General features: G+C 38.9%; 1 protein-coding gene across 2 annotated transcripts in view; it reads left to right on the top strand.

Moving 5' to 3' along the window:
- The first annotated feature begins 303 nt into the window (after window positions 1-303).
- Window positions 304-18,524, top strand: part of lrig1 (leucine-rich repeats and immunoglobulin-like domains 1) — a 118,791-nt gene continuing 100,570 nt past the window's right edge. For both annotated transcript variants that reach the window (XM_072582495.1, XM_072582494.1), the window contains exon 1: window positions 304-802. In XM_072582495.1, the coding sequence (XP_072438596.1) occupies window positions 576-802 (227 nt within the window). In that variant the 5' untranslated portion in view covers window positions 304-575. The remainder of the gene's footprint in view (window positions 803-18,524) is intronic.

Raw genomic sequence — 18,524 nt, 5'->3', positions numbered from 1 at the left:
GCAAAGTGTAAATAATATGTTACACGACAGCCTTAAAATCGTGCGATCTCCCTCTGTCTGATGTATGCAGTCAGACAACAGCAGGCTCCCGCTGGGCATTGCCCTTTAAACGCGGTGAGGGGCTGGGAGCATTGCGGGACTTTTCACACCCTGGCCTGGGACGAGGGGGAGGGGTGAGATGCTTCGGGACCAGCCCATTCCTGATTGATGTCCCTGCCACCCAATAGATGACGGGTCATCCGGAATGTTTGTTCACGTGATATAGAGGTTGGCCCAATGGCACGGAAGGAGGGATGGAACACTCCCACTGCATCCAACGTGGGTCGCGGCTGGAGCGCGAGCGGGTTCACATTAACGGCCGATTGCAAACGGCCAGCAGTTGAATCAGGAGGGCCAGGGGTGTGCAGAGAAAAAGATAGCGTAAAGCAGCACAGTGAGGAGTTCCCTCTGAACTTGGCTTTCTTTCGAAGTAGGAGAGCGAGCGAGTTACCTACCCTCAGAGCCGATCGGTGTGAGGGCTGGAGCTGTGGCTTGGGTTGTGTTCGTGGAGCGGCGGTCACTCCGTGCGAGGCAAGATGGCGGCGCTCGGGCTGCCGGCGATGCTGCTGCCCCTGTTGCTGGCTTTGAGCGCCCCCAAGCCGGCCGCGTGCACGGGACTGGGACGTGAAGGTGGTTCTCGTTCTGTCACCCCCGGGGCCTTGCCGTGTATCCCGGGCTGTACGTGCAGCGGGGAGCAGCTGGACTGCAGCAAACAGGCCTGGACTCACATTCCCCAACAGCTGCCTTCCTGGGTTGTCTACCTGTAAGTACCCTCGAGATGTTTTGATCATCTGCGAGGACCTGTCAGGGTTGGGATTTGGGGGGTGAGCAATCCAACACTAACCACCTCGTGTACATATTTCTGAAATTGGAAACTTCATGGTGTTTTCTACCCTTGTTTCCAAACTATATCAATCATTGACATGATTAAGTTGGCATTGCAGCTTTCAAAGAAACTCGAATGCTGTATATAGTCATTTTTTTTTGCCTTTTAAATACTTGGACATAATTATTGTCAGAAGCGAACTTTGCTTATTCCTTGATATACAACCATGCATTTTCATTAATACAAGTTCAGGAAGGTGCCGACAGGACTTAGCATTGAGCATGGATTGTGCTTACTTCTGAATTGTTGCACGATGGAAGAATAAAAATGGGTCGTTGGCATTGGAATTTTAGAAACCTGTTTTGTTTCATCCTGAATACAATCTACATATATCAAGTATAAACTCCTGGCAGATTAGTCACCTGAAAGGGGACAACTTTCGTACAGCGATATCACAATCTTGCCAGCAATTCTTTGCATTTTTCTTTGAGTTTCGAGTATTGGGACATATTTGTTGTGAAGCAAAATGTGGACGAAAAATTAGCTTTGGGAAGATGAGGGAATAAAGGATCGTCAGTTTTTTTCCTCGGCGTTTTGCGTCAGTTGAGGTTAAAATAGATGATGGTAGAAAATTCCGTACTTGGTAGACATTAGGAAAAATGGATTGTGGTTTAATTATCGAATCACTTAAATAGCAGGTTTTCGAGAATCGACTGTTAAACAAAAGGAGACAACACTATATATGTGGCACTTCTTTAATGGGTATTAAACTATTGACAGACGTAGATAATTGTTGCAATTTGCTGTCGATGTGGTTCATACATTTGTTAAACTTTGACTTTACTTAATGTAGCATATTTTACAATTTCTTCTACCTTGGCTCTTGCGAAAGAGGGGCTAAAATCTTTGTAGTGCTAATCCCACAACTAGTTAATTAGGGGCCTCACTTGTATTGGCTGGCCATATAGTTTTTCCAGAGACAGTTCGATTCATTGTCACTGCGACATGGTTTCTCATTCACTTGGCTGTTGCCCGGAGATGCTGGTTGGCAACATGCCTACCTTGAGTTCAGTGCCCATATGGCCCTAATGCTCGATGCGGCTTAGTAAGTTCTATTATAGCTATGCCGGCCATCTGAATTTGCTAATCTTGGGTAAAGCATTAAAAATTGAAGTATGTAACCGAATGTTAGTCTGCATGGTTTTAATCTTTGAGGAAACGTGTCCCTTTTATTTTCGTGTCTTAGGTATGGCTAGCTTTGTTCGTTTAGATTTTTCATTTTGGAATGTGCCTTAACTATATTTCTTGGGCAAAGCTAAGAGTGACCTCCTTCGACATTTATTTACAATACAGGGATGTTGAGAGGATAAGAAACAAACTATTTCGCCAAACAAGACTGGTGACAAATTATTTCACTTGTGAAGTTATAGTGAATGTTTTTCATTGTACTTGCTCAAAAGGGCAGAATTATTTCTTAACGCTTTTATGATTTGCAAATTTTTTAAAAAATCACCTAAAGACTTGGCAAATTTATTCAATAAAATAAGCTGTCCCAAGTAAATGGGTAGTAATAAGTTTACTCCATTCTATAATATTGATCTCAGAAGAATGACAGCTGGGTGTCATAATTGACCTCTGCTTTGGTTAGAAATCGCAACACCAGGTTATAGTCCAACAGGTTTTATTTGAAATTACAAGCTTTTGGAGCGCTGCTCCTTCGTCACATGGGGCAGAATCATAGAACACAATCTTTAGTAAAAGATCAAAGTGTCATACAACTGATGTGAAGTTCAGGGATTTTCATATTAATCAATTGAAACCTGTATCCTCATTCTAAGTGACTAAAGATTGAACAGCAATCCAGGTTTGTTCAATACAGTGCATCAGTTGTATGACACTTTGATCTTTTACTATAAATTCTGTCCTATAATCCTGCCCCGCTAGCTAAGTGATGAAGGAGCAGCACTCTGAAAGCTTGTACTTTAAATAAACCTGGTGTTGTGTGATTTTTAACTTTTGTACCCCCCAGTCCAACACCAGCACCACCATGTCATGGCTACTTTGGGGAGGGGAGCGTTGGTCAGTGACTCATACTGGAAGTGCTAATGGACAATGGATGTCAGCATGATTGGTTGCAATGCATTCCACAGTATTCATATAACACGGATACAAACCCTTTGGTCCGATTCATCTGTGCCAACCAGACATTCCAATCTTACCTAGTCCCACTTGCTCTATATTTCTCTCAACCCTTCCTATTCATATACCCATCCAAATGGCTTTTAAATGTTATAATTGTACCCAGCTCCACCACTTCATCCGGCAGCTTGTTCCATATACTCACCACCCTCTACGTGAAAGAAATTACTCCTTTGGTCTATTTTAAATGTTTTCCCTCTTACCTTAAACCTACGCCCTCTAGCTTTGTACTCCCCCACCTAGGAAAAAGACCTTGGGTATTCACCCTATTCATGCCCCTCATGATTTTATCAACCTCCAACTAGGTCACCGCTCTGTCTCCATTCGAGGGAAAAAAATGCCAGCAGATTCAGCCCCTCCCTATAGCTGAAACTCTCCAGTCCAGCCAATATCCTTGTAGATCTTTTCTGCATCCTCTTAAACTTTAAACAACACCATCCCTGTAGAAGGATGACCAGAATTGAACACGGTACTCTAAAAGTGGCCTCACCAATGATTTGTACAGCCATAACATGGCATCCCAACTCCTGCAATCAGTGCTATGACCACTGAAGGCAAGCATGCTAAATGCCTTAGTCACCACTCTGTCTATCTGTGATTTGACTTTCAAAGAACTATGGGTCTGCACTCCTAGGTCTGTTTGTTTGGCAACACTCCCCAGTCTCCTACCCTTAACTGTAGAAGTCCTACTGTGGTTTGCCCTACCAAAATGCAACACTTCACATGTATCTAAATTATCTAAATCTATCTGCCACTCATTGGCCCATTTGATCAAGGTCTCGTTGTACTCTGAGATGATCATCTTCACTGTCCACTGCACCACCTATTTTGGTGTTGTCTGCAAACTTACTATACTTCCTATATTCACACCCGTATAATTTTTTGTGAATGGTGAAAAGCAGTGGACCCAGCACTGATCCTTGGATGATAGCTACTTGGCTCTAGAATGATAACTATTGCTTTTGGAACATTACAGTAACAAATAGCCAATGTTATCTGGAGCAACCAAAATCTTGTTTTTTAAATGAGGCTATTATTTCCTGCTTTTCACAAAGCAATTGCTGCCCAACATGCTTACAGTATGTAACGCAATAACATCTGTTTCATAGGACTCTGTGAATGTAACCTAATTCTAGCATTCTTTAAGTATGTTATGCCATGATACTACTCTTTATGAAATATAGTCTTTGATATAATGTTAGAAAGTTGTGAAACACCTTGGAAAACCCATTTTATTTTTTGACCATTTGGGTTCCAAATTCTTTTCATAAGAGTTGTACAATTCCTACAGTGCAGAAAGAGGCCATTCTGCCCCTTGAGCCTACACAGACCCCCCCCCCCCCCCCCACCCCTCCAAAGAACCCACATCCCTGTAACCCAACATGGGATTTTTATTTTTACCTTTGATAAGCCACTAACCTGCTCATCTCTGGACACTACAGGTCAATTTCTAGCAAGGCCACTCCACCTAATCTGCACATCTTTGGATTGTGGGAGGTAACTGGAGTACCACAGAGCACAGAGAGAATGTGCAAACTCCAAAAGTTTTGAAAATTTAAAGATTGAGATTTGGAAAAACATTTTAGTTACAAGTTTCAGACAATAAGACGGGAAGGAAAAAGTGATCTGTGGTCGGTCCTGTGATTTGACAGTGCAGTTTGGCCTTGTTCTAATTTTGATGTCTAAATTGATGTTTTACACTTATTGTCCAGTAATTTAGTTTTGTAATTCATCCAGGAACAATTTTCATGTTAACAACCCTATGAGGGAATTTTGTATTACCTTTAGAATGTATTTCAATATCTTTGAAAATGAAGGACCAATGGTTGGAATTACATATGAAACGTCTCTGCCACTTTCAGTTCACTTCAGCCACACAACCTGAGGTTAAAGGGTATTATTCTTTTCCTTGTTGCCTTATTGCCAGAGTAAATTTGTAGCGCATTAAGCAACTTTTTTTGCATGAATAAAAGTCATTGAAGGAAATTGTTATTGTCATATTTATTATAGAGTTCCACTGAAATTTTAGTCAACTAAATCTTTGGACTGATTTGAAATAATGCAGATTATGATCATGAGAACTTCTGAACTTCTGTTTCTCTCTTTTAAAATTGCATTGTGGTAAATTCAAATTGCGAAAATGTAGAGAAGTCTTGCTTCAAAAGGTGTTTTACAATCATAGTGTAAATGTACATTGAACAAGGAATGACCTGGAGGGAAATGTTCCCAGGAGGATTTGTGCCATCGTGATTCAATGTTATAAATTTACCATTTCAGTTGCTGTCAAATTATTAATCTGAATATAAAAGAGCAAGTTGTAAATGTGCCATGTTGGTCCATGATGTTTGCATTAAAAAATAAATCTTCTTCTACCTTGGCAGGAAATCAAATAGTAAATTTCCAAGTCTGATCAGAGGTTTTGGCTAAAGCCTTCAACCTGTATATATTCCTTTTGTTAAAGAAAACTTTCACACCAGTTCAAAAGTACTTTAAACTTGAAAATATTAATAATTCAAGGTTGCACTGAAAGTGGATCATGGCATTTGTTTCTCCTCACTCTAATTATTTGAGAAAAAATCATATGATTTCAATGTCAAAACTTTTTTTTTTGCATAGAATTAGACAGTATTGTGAATTAAGCAGTTGCATTCCTGTACATGTGTTTAAACTTTTAAAAATAATTTTACATACCCTTTTGAAAGTAGGCTTATTGAAAGTTATGTTTGTCCTTGATTTGATGTGTACTAACAAAGGTTGAGAGCTTTTATTATTAGTTTTAAAATCATGAAATCCTAAAAATGACAATTATATTTTGTTTGAATATTTTTTGAAAATAACTTTTAGATTGGAAAGCTTCTAGTGTCAAGTTCAAATTTATGTCAGCTAAATGTTTTGAAGTTTCAAAAGAATAACATTTAGTATAAAACTATATGGTGGCTCAGTGGTTAGTATTGCTGCCTCACAGCACCAGGGTCCCAGGTTTGAACCCGGCCTCGGGTGACTGTCTGTGTGGAGTTTGCACATTCTCCCCATGTCTGCGTGGGTTTCCTCCCACAGTCCAAAGATATGCAGGTCAGGTGAATTGGCTGTGCTAAATTGCCCATCATGTTAGGTGCATTATTCAGAGGGAAATGGGTCTGAGTGGGTCAGCCTTCAGAGTGTCGGTGTGGACTGGTCGGGCTGAAGGGCCTGTTTCCACACTGTAGGGAATCTAATCTAATCTATATAATTTATATTTACTACTTGTTCAAATTAGTGATATTGTTTAGTAACTTCACACAATACAAATAACAACCGATAATGCAAGTCACATATATGATGTACAGTACTCTGCTGAGGTATGCATGAAACTACAGTTGATCAGATATGTTTGGAAAACATTTCACTGTATTTTTCTTCAGAACCATTTTCTTAACACAGTTTATTGTAATTTTAAAAGAGTTTAGTTTGAGCTAGTTAAATGATCTCCAGAGAGTACTGGGTGTAAGAAGGGTTTTGAGGCTGAATTTACAAGAGAAGCACCAATTGTGTAAATATGTTTTGACTATAAATCTTGAGTGGTGTTTAAAATAACAGAAATGTACAGTGATTTACAATATGCAACCATTCTAGTACTAAGATGGAGTCTTGTATGTTCACAGTTGAAAATCTTGTTTGAATGTGTGAAGTTATTCGATTTAATTAAAATGAGTTCTGCTTCATAAGTGATTCACTTTCCCCTTTATAGACATCCATTGTTATACATAAAAGGAATGTAGAGATCTCCAGCAAGCATTTGAAAATGTTTTATACAGGTGATGAAAATAAGTGCATGAAATGTCCAGTCTTTCCTCCTCATGTGCTTTCTTGCAAGATAAGTGGTCAATTGTTTTAAACAAAAAAAAAATTAAAAAAAGAATGGCAGCCTATTTAAGGCAGAGGAAGCAAATCTTTTTTCTCAAAGCGTCACAAGTCTTTGGAGCTTATTTTCTTTAATCTGGTGGAAACAGAGCCTTTTAAATATTTTTAAGGCAGTGATAGATTCTCGGTAAGAAAGGAGGTGACTGATTATTAGGGTTAGGTGGATATGTGGTCAGCCATGATCCTATTCAGTGCCAGAGCAGGCTCAAGGGGCTGAGTGGTCCACTTTTGTTCTTAATCTGCATGGTCTCTTGCATGCTCACTCCTTTTCTATTGCATCATCTTTATTATGTAGAATTGAACAGAGGATTACTTATTAAAGAAATGGGCAAAATTGACAGATGACACTTTTGGATGTTGAGTAATCGGTTATATCCATTGAGAGATTACAGGTTTTGGAAAAGGAAAACATTTGGTACTCAATTCACATGTTGCTAATAGCTAGTGTTGCCGTTGAGGTTTATGCGATAACATTACAAAACTGTAACTTTAAGGTTGAAGTAAATGAAGGGGTTCTTATGACATGTTCTGAAGTGTGTCTGACAGAAACCTGGGTGGTTTGATTAGAAATACCGTCAGAGGTCAAAGAAGGATTAGATTATTTTGCTAAGAAATATAGTGCAAGGTATTTGTGCTTGTTGTAGTATTGGTATTGGATTGTTAATGATTGTACTTTTTAGATTGCCTATTTAATTCAAAGATGAAAGGAAGCTGTATCAAATATAGCTAATTAGCTAGCTGCAATGCTAATGTGTTGCCATTATTCTGACATTGTTGGTTGGAAAAACAATTATTTGACCTTAAAGTGGAGCTGGATTTGAGGAACTCTGAGGCATTTGGCTAGAAATGGTTGCTCCATTATTAATTGTTGAAATAAGAATACTGGAAACTGTTGGAAGCTAGGAGTAACTGTGGACTGTTTGCTAAAAGCACTGTAATTCTTTGGAGCATTCAATGGGTGATGAGTATACAAGAGAAGGTCGCTTTTTAAGTTAAAGTAACCTACCAAAGTAGCCATTGGTGTTTTTGTAAGTAATTTGTTACAGCAAAAACTTATACTTGAAATGTTGTGCCTTTTTGCCAAGCTAATAACTGGAACTTCAAGTTATCAGTCTTCACAAGGAAATGCAGTAGGAAACTGCTGCAATAATGATTTAAATTTAAACTGGGCCATTTTAAGAATGAAATGAAGAAACATTTTTTTAGTTTAGATAGGTTTTGGAAAATACTGTGACAAAAGGAGGTAGAATTTATGTAAACTTTCAAGCTTGACTTTGATACATTTTTTGTTAATTAATGCCATCATGGAACATGAATTTGAGGGTGGGTTAGTTAATGATTTTAATAGAATGTCAGGCTATTCACTCCTTGAGATCTATTGTTCATAGGTTGTAATAAAGTGTAGTGAGTGAAAGACAAACACAACATGCAAGACTTATTTGATGTTTTCAAAGTCAAATTGCATTGCAGTTTCTGGAAATTTGAACTTGTGTTTTATTATATTTTTTGTAATTCTTTCCTTGGGATAATTGTTTTTTTTTCATTCATTAAATTTTCAAATTTATGAACCAGAATTTGGAGTGGATTGGTTTTAGTTCTAGCTGTCACAAACATGCAAGTTTTGCTTGTTACTATGCCATTTATTGTATGGGGTTTCTTTATATACATGGAATCAATTGGAGTAGTGAGTGTATCATGTCAGTTTGGACTTATTTGTTTATTTGCCTCCTAGTGAATAACTTGAGTATAATTCATAGTCAACCTTATGTTCCTATACATGTAATGAATTCACTTTATTCTAAAGATATTTCTCCATACTCTACCAAAGCATACCCCAGCCAAATAATTTTTTGGAGGTATTTTTAATAAATAGGTTAAGGTTACTACCACTGGAGCCTTAAGAGTTGTTCCTAGCCTTTTATGTGCTGAGGTAAGGTGGGGGTGGATTGAGCTGTAAATTGACAGATCTTAACTGTGTTTTCATTATTTTGCATGAACAAAGTTCCAAAAATTGCTATTTAATCATATTTAAGTTGTTAGTCATGGTTACATAGCACCTGATCATTTTTAGGACTAGTATCTGGATTAGAATTCAGTTTTTTACTCCTTTCTATTCTGCTGTTTGTGGGTGGCTGGGAGGAGTCGGTTAGCTCAGTTGGCTGAGCCTTTACCTTACTCAGCTGTCATGTCAACAAGACATGAGGCAGTTTGAATGCTGTTGCTACCCTAAGCTGCCCCACATTATTACAAAATTAAGCCATTCAGATTAACAAATTATTGTCTAGTATGCAAGAGAGCCACATAGTAGAGTTGCTGGTCATCAACATTTTGGAGTTAGTGTGCTCATATGATCAGCATGAAATGAGTATTTCATTCTTTAACGGTAATTACTTTTATTTTAATTCTTAGTTTGAAGTTTTATGATCTCTTGATTAGATCAAATTCTGTTGTGGATTAGAGCGCCAAACTTAATATAAGGCTGGGAACTGGCTTAAGAACACTAATTTCACATAAGTTTAACATCAAACTAGTTGATATACCTGATTTTGTTTTCATGGGTTTAGTGGGTAAGGGGTGAGGTGGTAAGGGACTTAACTTTAATGTATCTAAATGAACTGGTAGAAAGATCAAAACAGGGTATTCAGCCAGTGTGAATGCTCTAGGTCTTTGTAAGTAGTACCCAGTTAGTCCCACTCCCTTGTTGTATTTTTCACATTCTCCAGGTCTCTCCTTTTCTAAATATATATCCAATTCATCTTTTGAAGTGTGCTATTGAATTTAGTATCCTTTCAAGAGTGCATTGCAGATTATTGCACCCAGCTATTCTTGATAGGAAGGGAAAACATTTTTGAGTAAGACCATTCTTGCATTATGAAATATATTGCATTTTGTTTCGGGGACATTCATTTTTTTGACAGTAAGCCACAGTATTGAGGACTGCATTCTGCTCAGCACTAAACACTTTTTTTTTAGGTATGTCTATTTAATTTTGCAAGGATTTTGTTTGCTAGGTATTTACAACATATAATGCGCAATTTAATGATTGTTTAGAAAGTGTAATAAACACCACTAGGATAACCACGTGGTATTAAGAGAGAGGCTGAAATATCAAAGTTTAAAGCAAATGCAGTTAGTTCTTCTATAATGCGATGGTTGCATTCTTGTGCAGTTCTACGTTCTACAAAATCATGCTTTAGAAACAGAATTTGAAGTGTTGGCGCTGTAATCATTTTTCAGCCAACACATGTTTCAAATGTTTGTGATGTAGAAACAGCATCCCCAGTTACTAACTTGTGTTACAGCAAATTCGCATTGTTGAAATGCATGTTATAACAGAACAACCTGTAGTTTTAAATTATGTTTTAAAGAATTGAATGATTCTTTTCTATCTTCAGAGAAACTGTGATGCTACTCTTGTAAATTTAGATTTTTAGGACCAGCAAGGTTGTCATTACTTTAGTACCTAGTTTAACATTTTCAGTGGTTTTAACAGTGAATGTTGTGTGTTCATGTTAAATCAGCGACTGTATTGATTGCACCTCAAAGATAGATTGTAACAATGTACTAAGTTGAGGATCTGAAGCACTAAGCAAATGGCAGAAGTTTTACACAGTAGTGACAGTGAGCACCAATAATTTTGTCGTCATGTAATTTCAGGCCATTGTATAGCATATTTTTTGGAAACTTAAGTATTGTTAAACTTAAGTCACAACAAACCTACTTAAGCAGCACTAAAGTTACAACTTTAAATTGCTTTTTCAGTTTCAAAATCCAGAATAATTCGCACAAATACCAATAGGGAAGAAGTCAAAATATGGAGAAATTTCAGGTGTAATGCATTTGTTCTTTCATTATAATTGCTTTTGAACTCATTGAAATATTTTGATCACCAGGGCAAAGAACCAAGCGCACAAATGTCTGCAAGGTAGGGAAGCTGGTTCAAAATCAGTATATAATTATAGCCAGAGCTTGGGCCACGCATGAAGTGTACAATGTTGTTTATTTTATTTGTTCTCATTAGGACCTGCACTGTGTTTTTTGATCTGCTAGTTTGTTAATTTTCACCTTTCACATGTAAGTGGAGAAACCTTTTGAAACTATATTACAAAAATTAGTTCTTCAATTATATTATGTTTTAGTGATGTTGGTTAAAAGATGAATATTGTCAAGAACAAAAGAGATCCTATTCTTCAAGTAATATCATGGATTTTCATGTGTCCAGCTATGTATGGAGTACTTTTGTTGCCCATTTAGTTCACTCTTAAATTATGTTGCCTTGCACTTTCTACATCAAACTTCATTTGGTTTTACTCTAGTCTTTTTTTGTCTAGTTCATGTTGCAATTTTTGAGTTGCTTTTCTGAATTCCATTGAAAATAGAGTCATAGTCATAGAAACAGGTCCTTCTGCCCACCATGTATGTGCTGAGCCACAAACACCCATTTATGGCAAGTGCAGTAGTTCATTGGCAGAGTTCTAGCCTGCAACAGAAGAGGCCTGTTTGATTCCCTGCCAATGCGTGATACTCCTTTCCTTCCCTTTTTTGGGAGGTGATGATTTAGTTTAATTTTAAGAAAACCTACGCTTGGTCCATAACTTATTATGACCTGCTTAAACGTTGTGAGACTACCTGCTTCAACCACTCTCTCAGGCAGCACAATCCATATTTCTTCCACCTCCTAATGAAGAAAAATTCCTCCGAGCCCGTCTAAACCACTTAGTCCTCATCTCAAAGCTATGCCCTCTGGTCTCAGACTCGTCTGCCATGGGGATAAGATTCTCACGATCTACTTTGTCTGTACCTCTTCGAATTTTGCGTGCTTCAGTCAGATTCTCTTTCAGCCTCCTCTGCTCCAAGGAAAACAAATCAGCTTATTCGGTCTCTCCTAATAACAGACCTTTCATCCCATGCGATATCCTGGCAAATCTCCTGTGCACGCTCTTCAGTTCAATCACATTTTTTGATAGAACTGCACATAGTATTGCACCTTTGGCCGAACCAATAATTTATAAAGTTATAACAAGACTTCCTTGCTCCTATGTTCTGTGCCTCGGCTAATGAAGGCAAGCATCCTGTATGTCGCCTTTGGATGTCTTAATTTGATTTACTGATATAAGTTGGAAATTAATTATTCCTATGACCTATTACTAAGTACCCATCAATGTATGTTTCTGAAAAGTGAATCTTGTATCTTCAGCATTGCGACTTATTTTAAGAAAACAAATCAGTTCAAGACTGTTGAAGGAACTTGCATTAATGATACATATGACTTAGATTGGGACAGTGGACTTGAGTTGAACTTGGGACATAAATAAAGATTAGACTTTTCTAGTCTATAATCTACTCTGCCTCAAAGAAGAACGTGTTAGAGTGGCAGCAGAGCTTCCTGATAAAAGCCTGAGGGGCGAGGCCCAGATTGAACTCAGTTGGAGTAACAGTTAAATCCAACAGGAACTTCTGCCAGAATTTGAAAATGCTGATGAAATTAATATGAGTTATTTAAAAAAAAGTAGAGCTGATATGTGGTAGGATAAATTATTTTTATCCACTTCAAAACTGCTTTAAAGGAATGGTTATTGTTCTAGCTTTTTAGGAGATAATATAATTAAATTTAAATCAAGTAGAAAGTTAGTGAGAGCTTTTTAAATTCATACCTTTATGAATAGGAGCTTTGTCCCATGTGTTGCAGAGCCTGCAGTATATGGGAAATCCTAGATGCTCCTAGAAGTCCGGATGACCACACCTGAAGGAAGTGCCAGTTTTATCAGCTTGAGTATCAGATTTTGCAGCTCAAGTATCTGCTGGCAGGATTGCAGTGCATCCTTGAGATTGAGAGTTAAGAGAATAGCATGTTTTAAGAAGTGATCATCCTGCAGTTCAACAAAGTGCAGTCAGGGAAGGAATCAGTCCGAAGGAGAGAGGCAGGTTGGCAGGAAAGTACCAGAGTACATTTAATTGAAATACAGTTTCACGCTGATGGAAAATGGTGAGTGTGTATGAGTAAGTAGATAGAATAGTTGGATGGTCGGTGAGGAGGAAGAGGGTTAGATTCCTAGATCACTGTGTCCAATGCCAGAGGGATTCACCTGAACTGCAGTGGGACCAATACCCTTGCAGGGAAGTTTGCTAGTATTCTGGCAGTTTCTTAAACTAATCTGGCAGGGGAATGGTATACAGGGTGGAGGTACAAGTGTTGGTGATGCACAGATGAATGGAGAAGAAAAGAAAAGTCAGTTTGGCAGGCAGAGCATATATAGTCAAGTTAAGACACAAATGATCTCTGTGAGGTTGCGTGGTATTTATTTTAATGCATGAGGTCTTGAAAGTAAGACCGGTGCATTGTGCGTACAGATTAACACTTGCGGGTATGGCCGCATTGTTATCATGGTTGTAGTAGGGCAGGACTGGTAGCTCAATATTCCAAAGCATAAGAGTCTTCAGGTGAGACCTGGCGGGGTGGTAAGAGGAAGTGGTGTCATACTACTTGTAGGACGATCTGTATTGGAATAATGGTAGTATTTCAAAAAGAAAATTGTACAAATGCAAGGCCAGTATGTTTCATGAAGAGTGGGACCAAAAATTCTGGTAGACTCTGGATATTGAGGAAATATACAGAATTATTTAAGAGGGGGGAAAGTAAAGACAAACTTTATGATGGATGACCAGGATTCAGAGCATCATGAGTCCTAGAGGCACATAGTGCAGGATTTACTGAAAAGAAATTTAGAAAAGTAAGGACTTAAGAGAAAAACTGGGTGGACCTGGAAGATCTAGGTGAGGAAACTGTTGAAGTCCACATTGATGCCCTGGGGTTGAATGTGGACTTCAACAGTTTCCTCATTCCCCCCCCCCCCCCCCCCCCCCCCCCACCTCACCCTAGTTCCAAACTTCCAGCTCAGCACTGTCCCCATGACTTGTCCTACCTGCCTATCATCTTTTCCACCTATCCACTCCACCCTCCCCTCGCCCCCGATCTATCACCTTCATCCCCTCCCCCACTCACCTATTGTACTCTATGCTACTTTCTCCCCACCCCCACCCTCCTCTAGCTTATCTCTCTACGCTTCAGGCTCTCTGCCTTTATTACTGATGAAGGGCTTTTGCCCCGAAACGTCGATTTTACTGCTCCCCGGATGCTGCCTGAACTGCTGTGCTTTTCCAGCACCACTAATCTAGAATCTGGTTTCCAGCATCTGCAGTCCTTGTTTTTACCCTCTTCATAGTATCTATAGAGTGTGCTAAGAAGATTTGCTAGGATGTTATCTGGGCTGGAGCATTTCACCTGTGACAAGAGACCAGAGAAATTGGGTTTGTTTTCCTTGAAGAGATACTTCTTTGAGAAGTAAAAAAAAATATGATGGCGTAGATAAGGTATATAGGAAGAAAAACTTCCCCTTAGAGACCAATAACCAGTATGGATTTGAGGTAAAGGGAAGGAGGTTTTGAGGGATTTAAGATTTATTTTTCACTAAGAGGATGCTGGGTATCTAGAACTCACTGCCTGAAAGGATGATAAATGTGATAATCATCATGCTATTTAGGAGATATTTGCATGATTTTGAAGCACAACAGCATTCAAGGCTATGGGGCCAAGTACTGTGAATTGGGACTAGATGGACATGATAGATCAATGAGGCTGTTTCCATGCTGCAAACATTTACTCAAAATTTAATTTTAATCCTTGCCTAAGTCTCTCAGAATAGTGACCTTGTGTATCAATGCCATAATTCTTGTGGAATATGCTTAATGGGAATACGTTTAAGACATTCTTTTGAAACTTAGTGCTATTAGAGCAACTTTTAGAATCATTATACTGTAAGATATTTCTGGGTATGGACTTATTTCCTGCGTTAGTATATGATAGAACATTATCATTGTTTTAGTTGAAAGATACTTGTTTCTCAAGTGTTGTCAAAAGTGTGATACTGTTCTTTTCTGAGATGTCATGAGGTATAGTGAGCATGGCTTTGTTTGTGTCCCCAAGAATAAATAAGGTTTTCAAAGGCAAAGTTATTAACTGATGTTATGCAATACAATTATGTTCTTGAAAAGGAATCCTATCGAGTCTTGGTTATAAGTAGCCTCTGATTGTAACGGATCATCTGTGCTATATTTGTTTGTTGTCAGCCTGTGTGTTGATGTTTCACAGGAACAACTTTTTTATTATCCCTTTGGTTCTGATATCTGATTTACACTTCAGTTGAAAGCAGGAAGTGAAGGCTCGAGCACCAACTACTTTTCACACAAGTGATTTTGCAAAAGCTTTGAAACAGCATCATCCAATTAAGACATCGGTGATTCTAAAAAATCTAGTGAACCCTTGATATCAAGGGTATACAGGATTGGATGAAGACATAAAGAGGGGAGCTTATAGCAGGTAATGATGACTCAAACTAGCAGAAGCCCCAGAAGAGTACATAATACAATGGGGGAACTTCAATTAGGAGAGCAAAAAGGGAGCATGAAAGAATAATGGCATATAAAATACAGGAAAATCCTAAATTATTTTACTGTTATATTAAGGTTTGTGTAAAGATTTGTAGCTCGCGTGCCAGGTGTCATGGTTGTGGGTGTGTTTGCTGAGCTTGGAAGTTGATTTACAGACGTTTCGTCCCTGTCTATGTGACATCTTCAGTGCTTTGGACCCTCCTGTGAAGAGCTGCTGAACTGCGCCTTCTGGAATTTATTTGGCTCCATTTCTGCTGCTTCCAGTTGTCTGTTCGGGCCGTTTGTTATAATGGCTGGTATATTGGGTCTACGTGAACGTACTTGTTGATGGAGTCTGTGACTGAGTGCCATACTTCCAGAAATTCTCTGGCTGTCCTATGTTTAGCTTGTCCTATGATAGTTGTGTTGTCCTAGTTCAATTTACGCCATCTTGTGTGGCTACTAGGTCAGTTGGTCATGACATTTAGTGGCTAGTTGGTGTTTGTAGATGCGGATTGCTAGTTGTCTGCCTGTTTGCCCTATATAGGGCAGCCAGAGAACATACCCACAACCACAACTGTTATATTAAGGATAAAAGGAGAACTAGGGAAAAAGTAGGACTCATTAATGACCACAGTGGCAATTGGTCTGTGGAGCCGGAGGATGTAGGTAGGATTCTAAATAAATCCTTTTATGTCACTGTTCACTAATGTGGGGACAATGTGAGTATAGAAATTAGAGAGAAAAACTGTGATATGCTTAAAGAAGTTAGCATAGACAGAGAAATGGCAGACTTAAAAACAGATAAATCTTCTAGGCCAATGAATCCTAGTCTGTTAAGTGAGACAAGGGAGGAAATAACCTAGTGTTCGCAATAATTTTTAATTCCTTCTTGACCACAGGAAATGTGCTAGAGGTTAGAGGACTGGAGGACCATCAGTGTGGTATCATTGTTGAAGAAGGAAGCAAGAGACAAACCAGGAAATGAGTTATTATAACCTCAGTGGTGAGGGAACTATTAGAAGCAGCTCTGAGGGATGGAATTCCTCTGCACTTGGATTAATCAAGAATAGTCAGCATGGTTTTGTTAAGGAAGGTCATGTCTGACCAACCTGATCTGAATTTCTTGGAGGTAACCAGGTGTGTAGATAAGGGCGATGCATTCAACATGGTCCACTGGGACCTTTTCAAGGCTTTTGATAAGGTCCCACATGGCAATCTGCTAAGCCAGAGTAAGAACTCATGGGATTCAAGGACATTTGGCAAAATGGACCTAGAATTGGCTGAGTAGTAGGAAGCAGAGGATGATGGTTAAGGGGTGTTTGGGACTGGAAGCCTGGGACCAGTGGAGTTCCGCATGGATCAGTGTTGGGGCCCTTCCTGTTTTTGGGATGTATAAATGATTTAGACTTGAATTATAAGAGGGTTAATCAGTAAGTTTGCAGATACTATGAAAATTGGTGGGCTGGTAAAATAGTGACAGGAGAACGTAGATAGGCTGGTCAGATGGATTGATCAATGACATATGGAATTCAGTACGGATAAATGAGAGTTAATGCACTTGGGCAGGACAAGCAAGGCAAGTGAATTCAGAAGAATGGTAGGATCCTGAGAAGCATAGGATCAGTGGGACCTTGATGTAAATGTCCACCGCTCCTTAAGGTTGCAGGACAGGTAGATTAAGTGGTTAGGCTGACATATGGGATACTTGCCTTCATTTAACTGAGGCATAGAGTTTAAGAGCAGGGAGGTGATGCTGGAATTAAAAGTTGACTAGGCCACAACTACAGTATTGTGTCCAGTTATGGAATTCAAATTAAAAGAGAGATGGGATAACACTGGAAAGAGTGCAGGGGAGATTCATCAGAATGTCACCTGGGCTAGTGAATCTTTATATTATGAAGAGATGTTTAATAGGCTGGGGCTGGTTTTCTTGGAGCAGAGGAGACTAGGGGTTGAAGGGTGGGGGATGACTCAGATTTATAAAATTGAGGCACTTAGACTTGTTAAACCGTGCAAAACATTTCCCCTTGATTGAGGGATCGATGACCAGGGGAGAAATTTGAAGTTGAGGGACAAGGGGTTTAGAGGGAATGGGGGGGAATATTTTTGTTCACCCAGACAGAGATGGGAATCTGAAACTCACTCCCTGTGTGAGGCAAAAACCTTCATAACAATTAAAAATTTCAGTGCACTCTTGTGTTACCAAGGAATGTAGGAGTAGGAGTATGCCATTCAACCCCTTGAACACTACTGCCACTCGATGAGATTATGGCTGATCTGTGGTCTCACTCCATAATACCTACCTCGTCCCTTAATATCTTTGCTCAACAAAAGTGTATTGATCTTAGGTTTAAAACTAACTGGTCCAGCATCAAATGCCTTTTGTGGAAGAGAGTGCCAAACCCCTACAGCTCCTTTGTGTAGAAGCATTTCTTAACATTGTGCCTGAATAACCTGGCCCTAATTGTGTTGTTTTTCCCCTGTTCTAGAATGCCCAACTAATGGAAATAGTTTATCTTTTATCTACCCTGTCTCTTCCTGTTAATATCCTGAAGACTTTGATCAGATTATCCCATAACCTTCTAAATTCAAGAACAAACACACTTTGTTGTATAATATCTCCTCAACCCCTGAAGTCCACTTATCATTTCTGTAAATCTACATTGTAGTCCCTGCAAGGCCAGTGTATCTATGGGTGAAATACTGCAAAGTGGGATTAGAGTAGTTATGTGGTTGGTTTTTGATTGGCACAGACCCCATTGGCTGAAGGGCCTTTTCCTGTGCTGACAACCTCTTTGTCTCTTGAGTAGTAGATAGGATTTTTAAAGAGCTTTTTGGGACTTGTTCAGATTTATGCTTGTTGCAACTCCTTTTTTAGTCGAAGGAGAATTGATGTTCCTTTTTGAAACTGTTGAACAGGAATGCCCAATGAACAGAGTAATGCTGTGAAATTATTTAGAGTTTGAAATAATTGAGAGAATATTAAACTTTACTTAAACAGATTTATATGTAATGGTCATATTTAGGTTTCAATATGTATGTGATTCACATTAGCAGGTTTGCGGCTGTTATTTGCAACAACTTAAATGCTTTCAGATTGTTTATGCATATTTGATTGTGATCCCTTTGG

The sequence above is a fragment of the Chiloscyllium punctatum genome, chromosome 12 (assembly GCF_047496795.1).
Source record: "Chiloscyllium punctatum isolate Juve2018m chromosome 12, sChiPun1.3, whole genome shotgun sequence".
NCBI lineage: Eukaryota > Metazoa > Chordata > Chondrichthyes > Orectolobiformes > Hemiscylliidae > Chiloscyllium > Chiloscyllium punctatum.
Note: the sequence above shows the minus strand (reverse complement) of the source record. Positions and strands in the feature narration are given on the sequence as shown.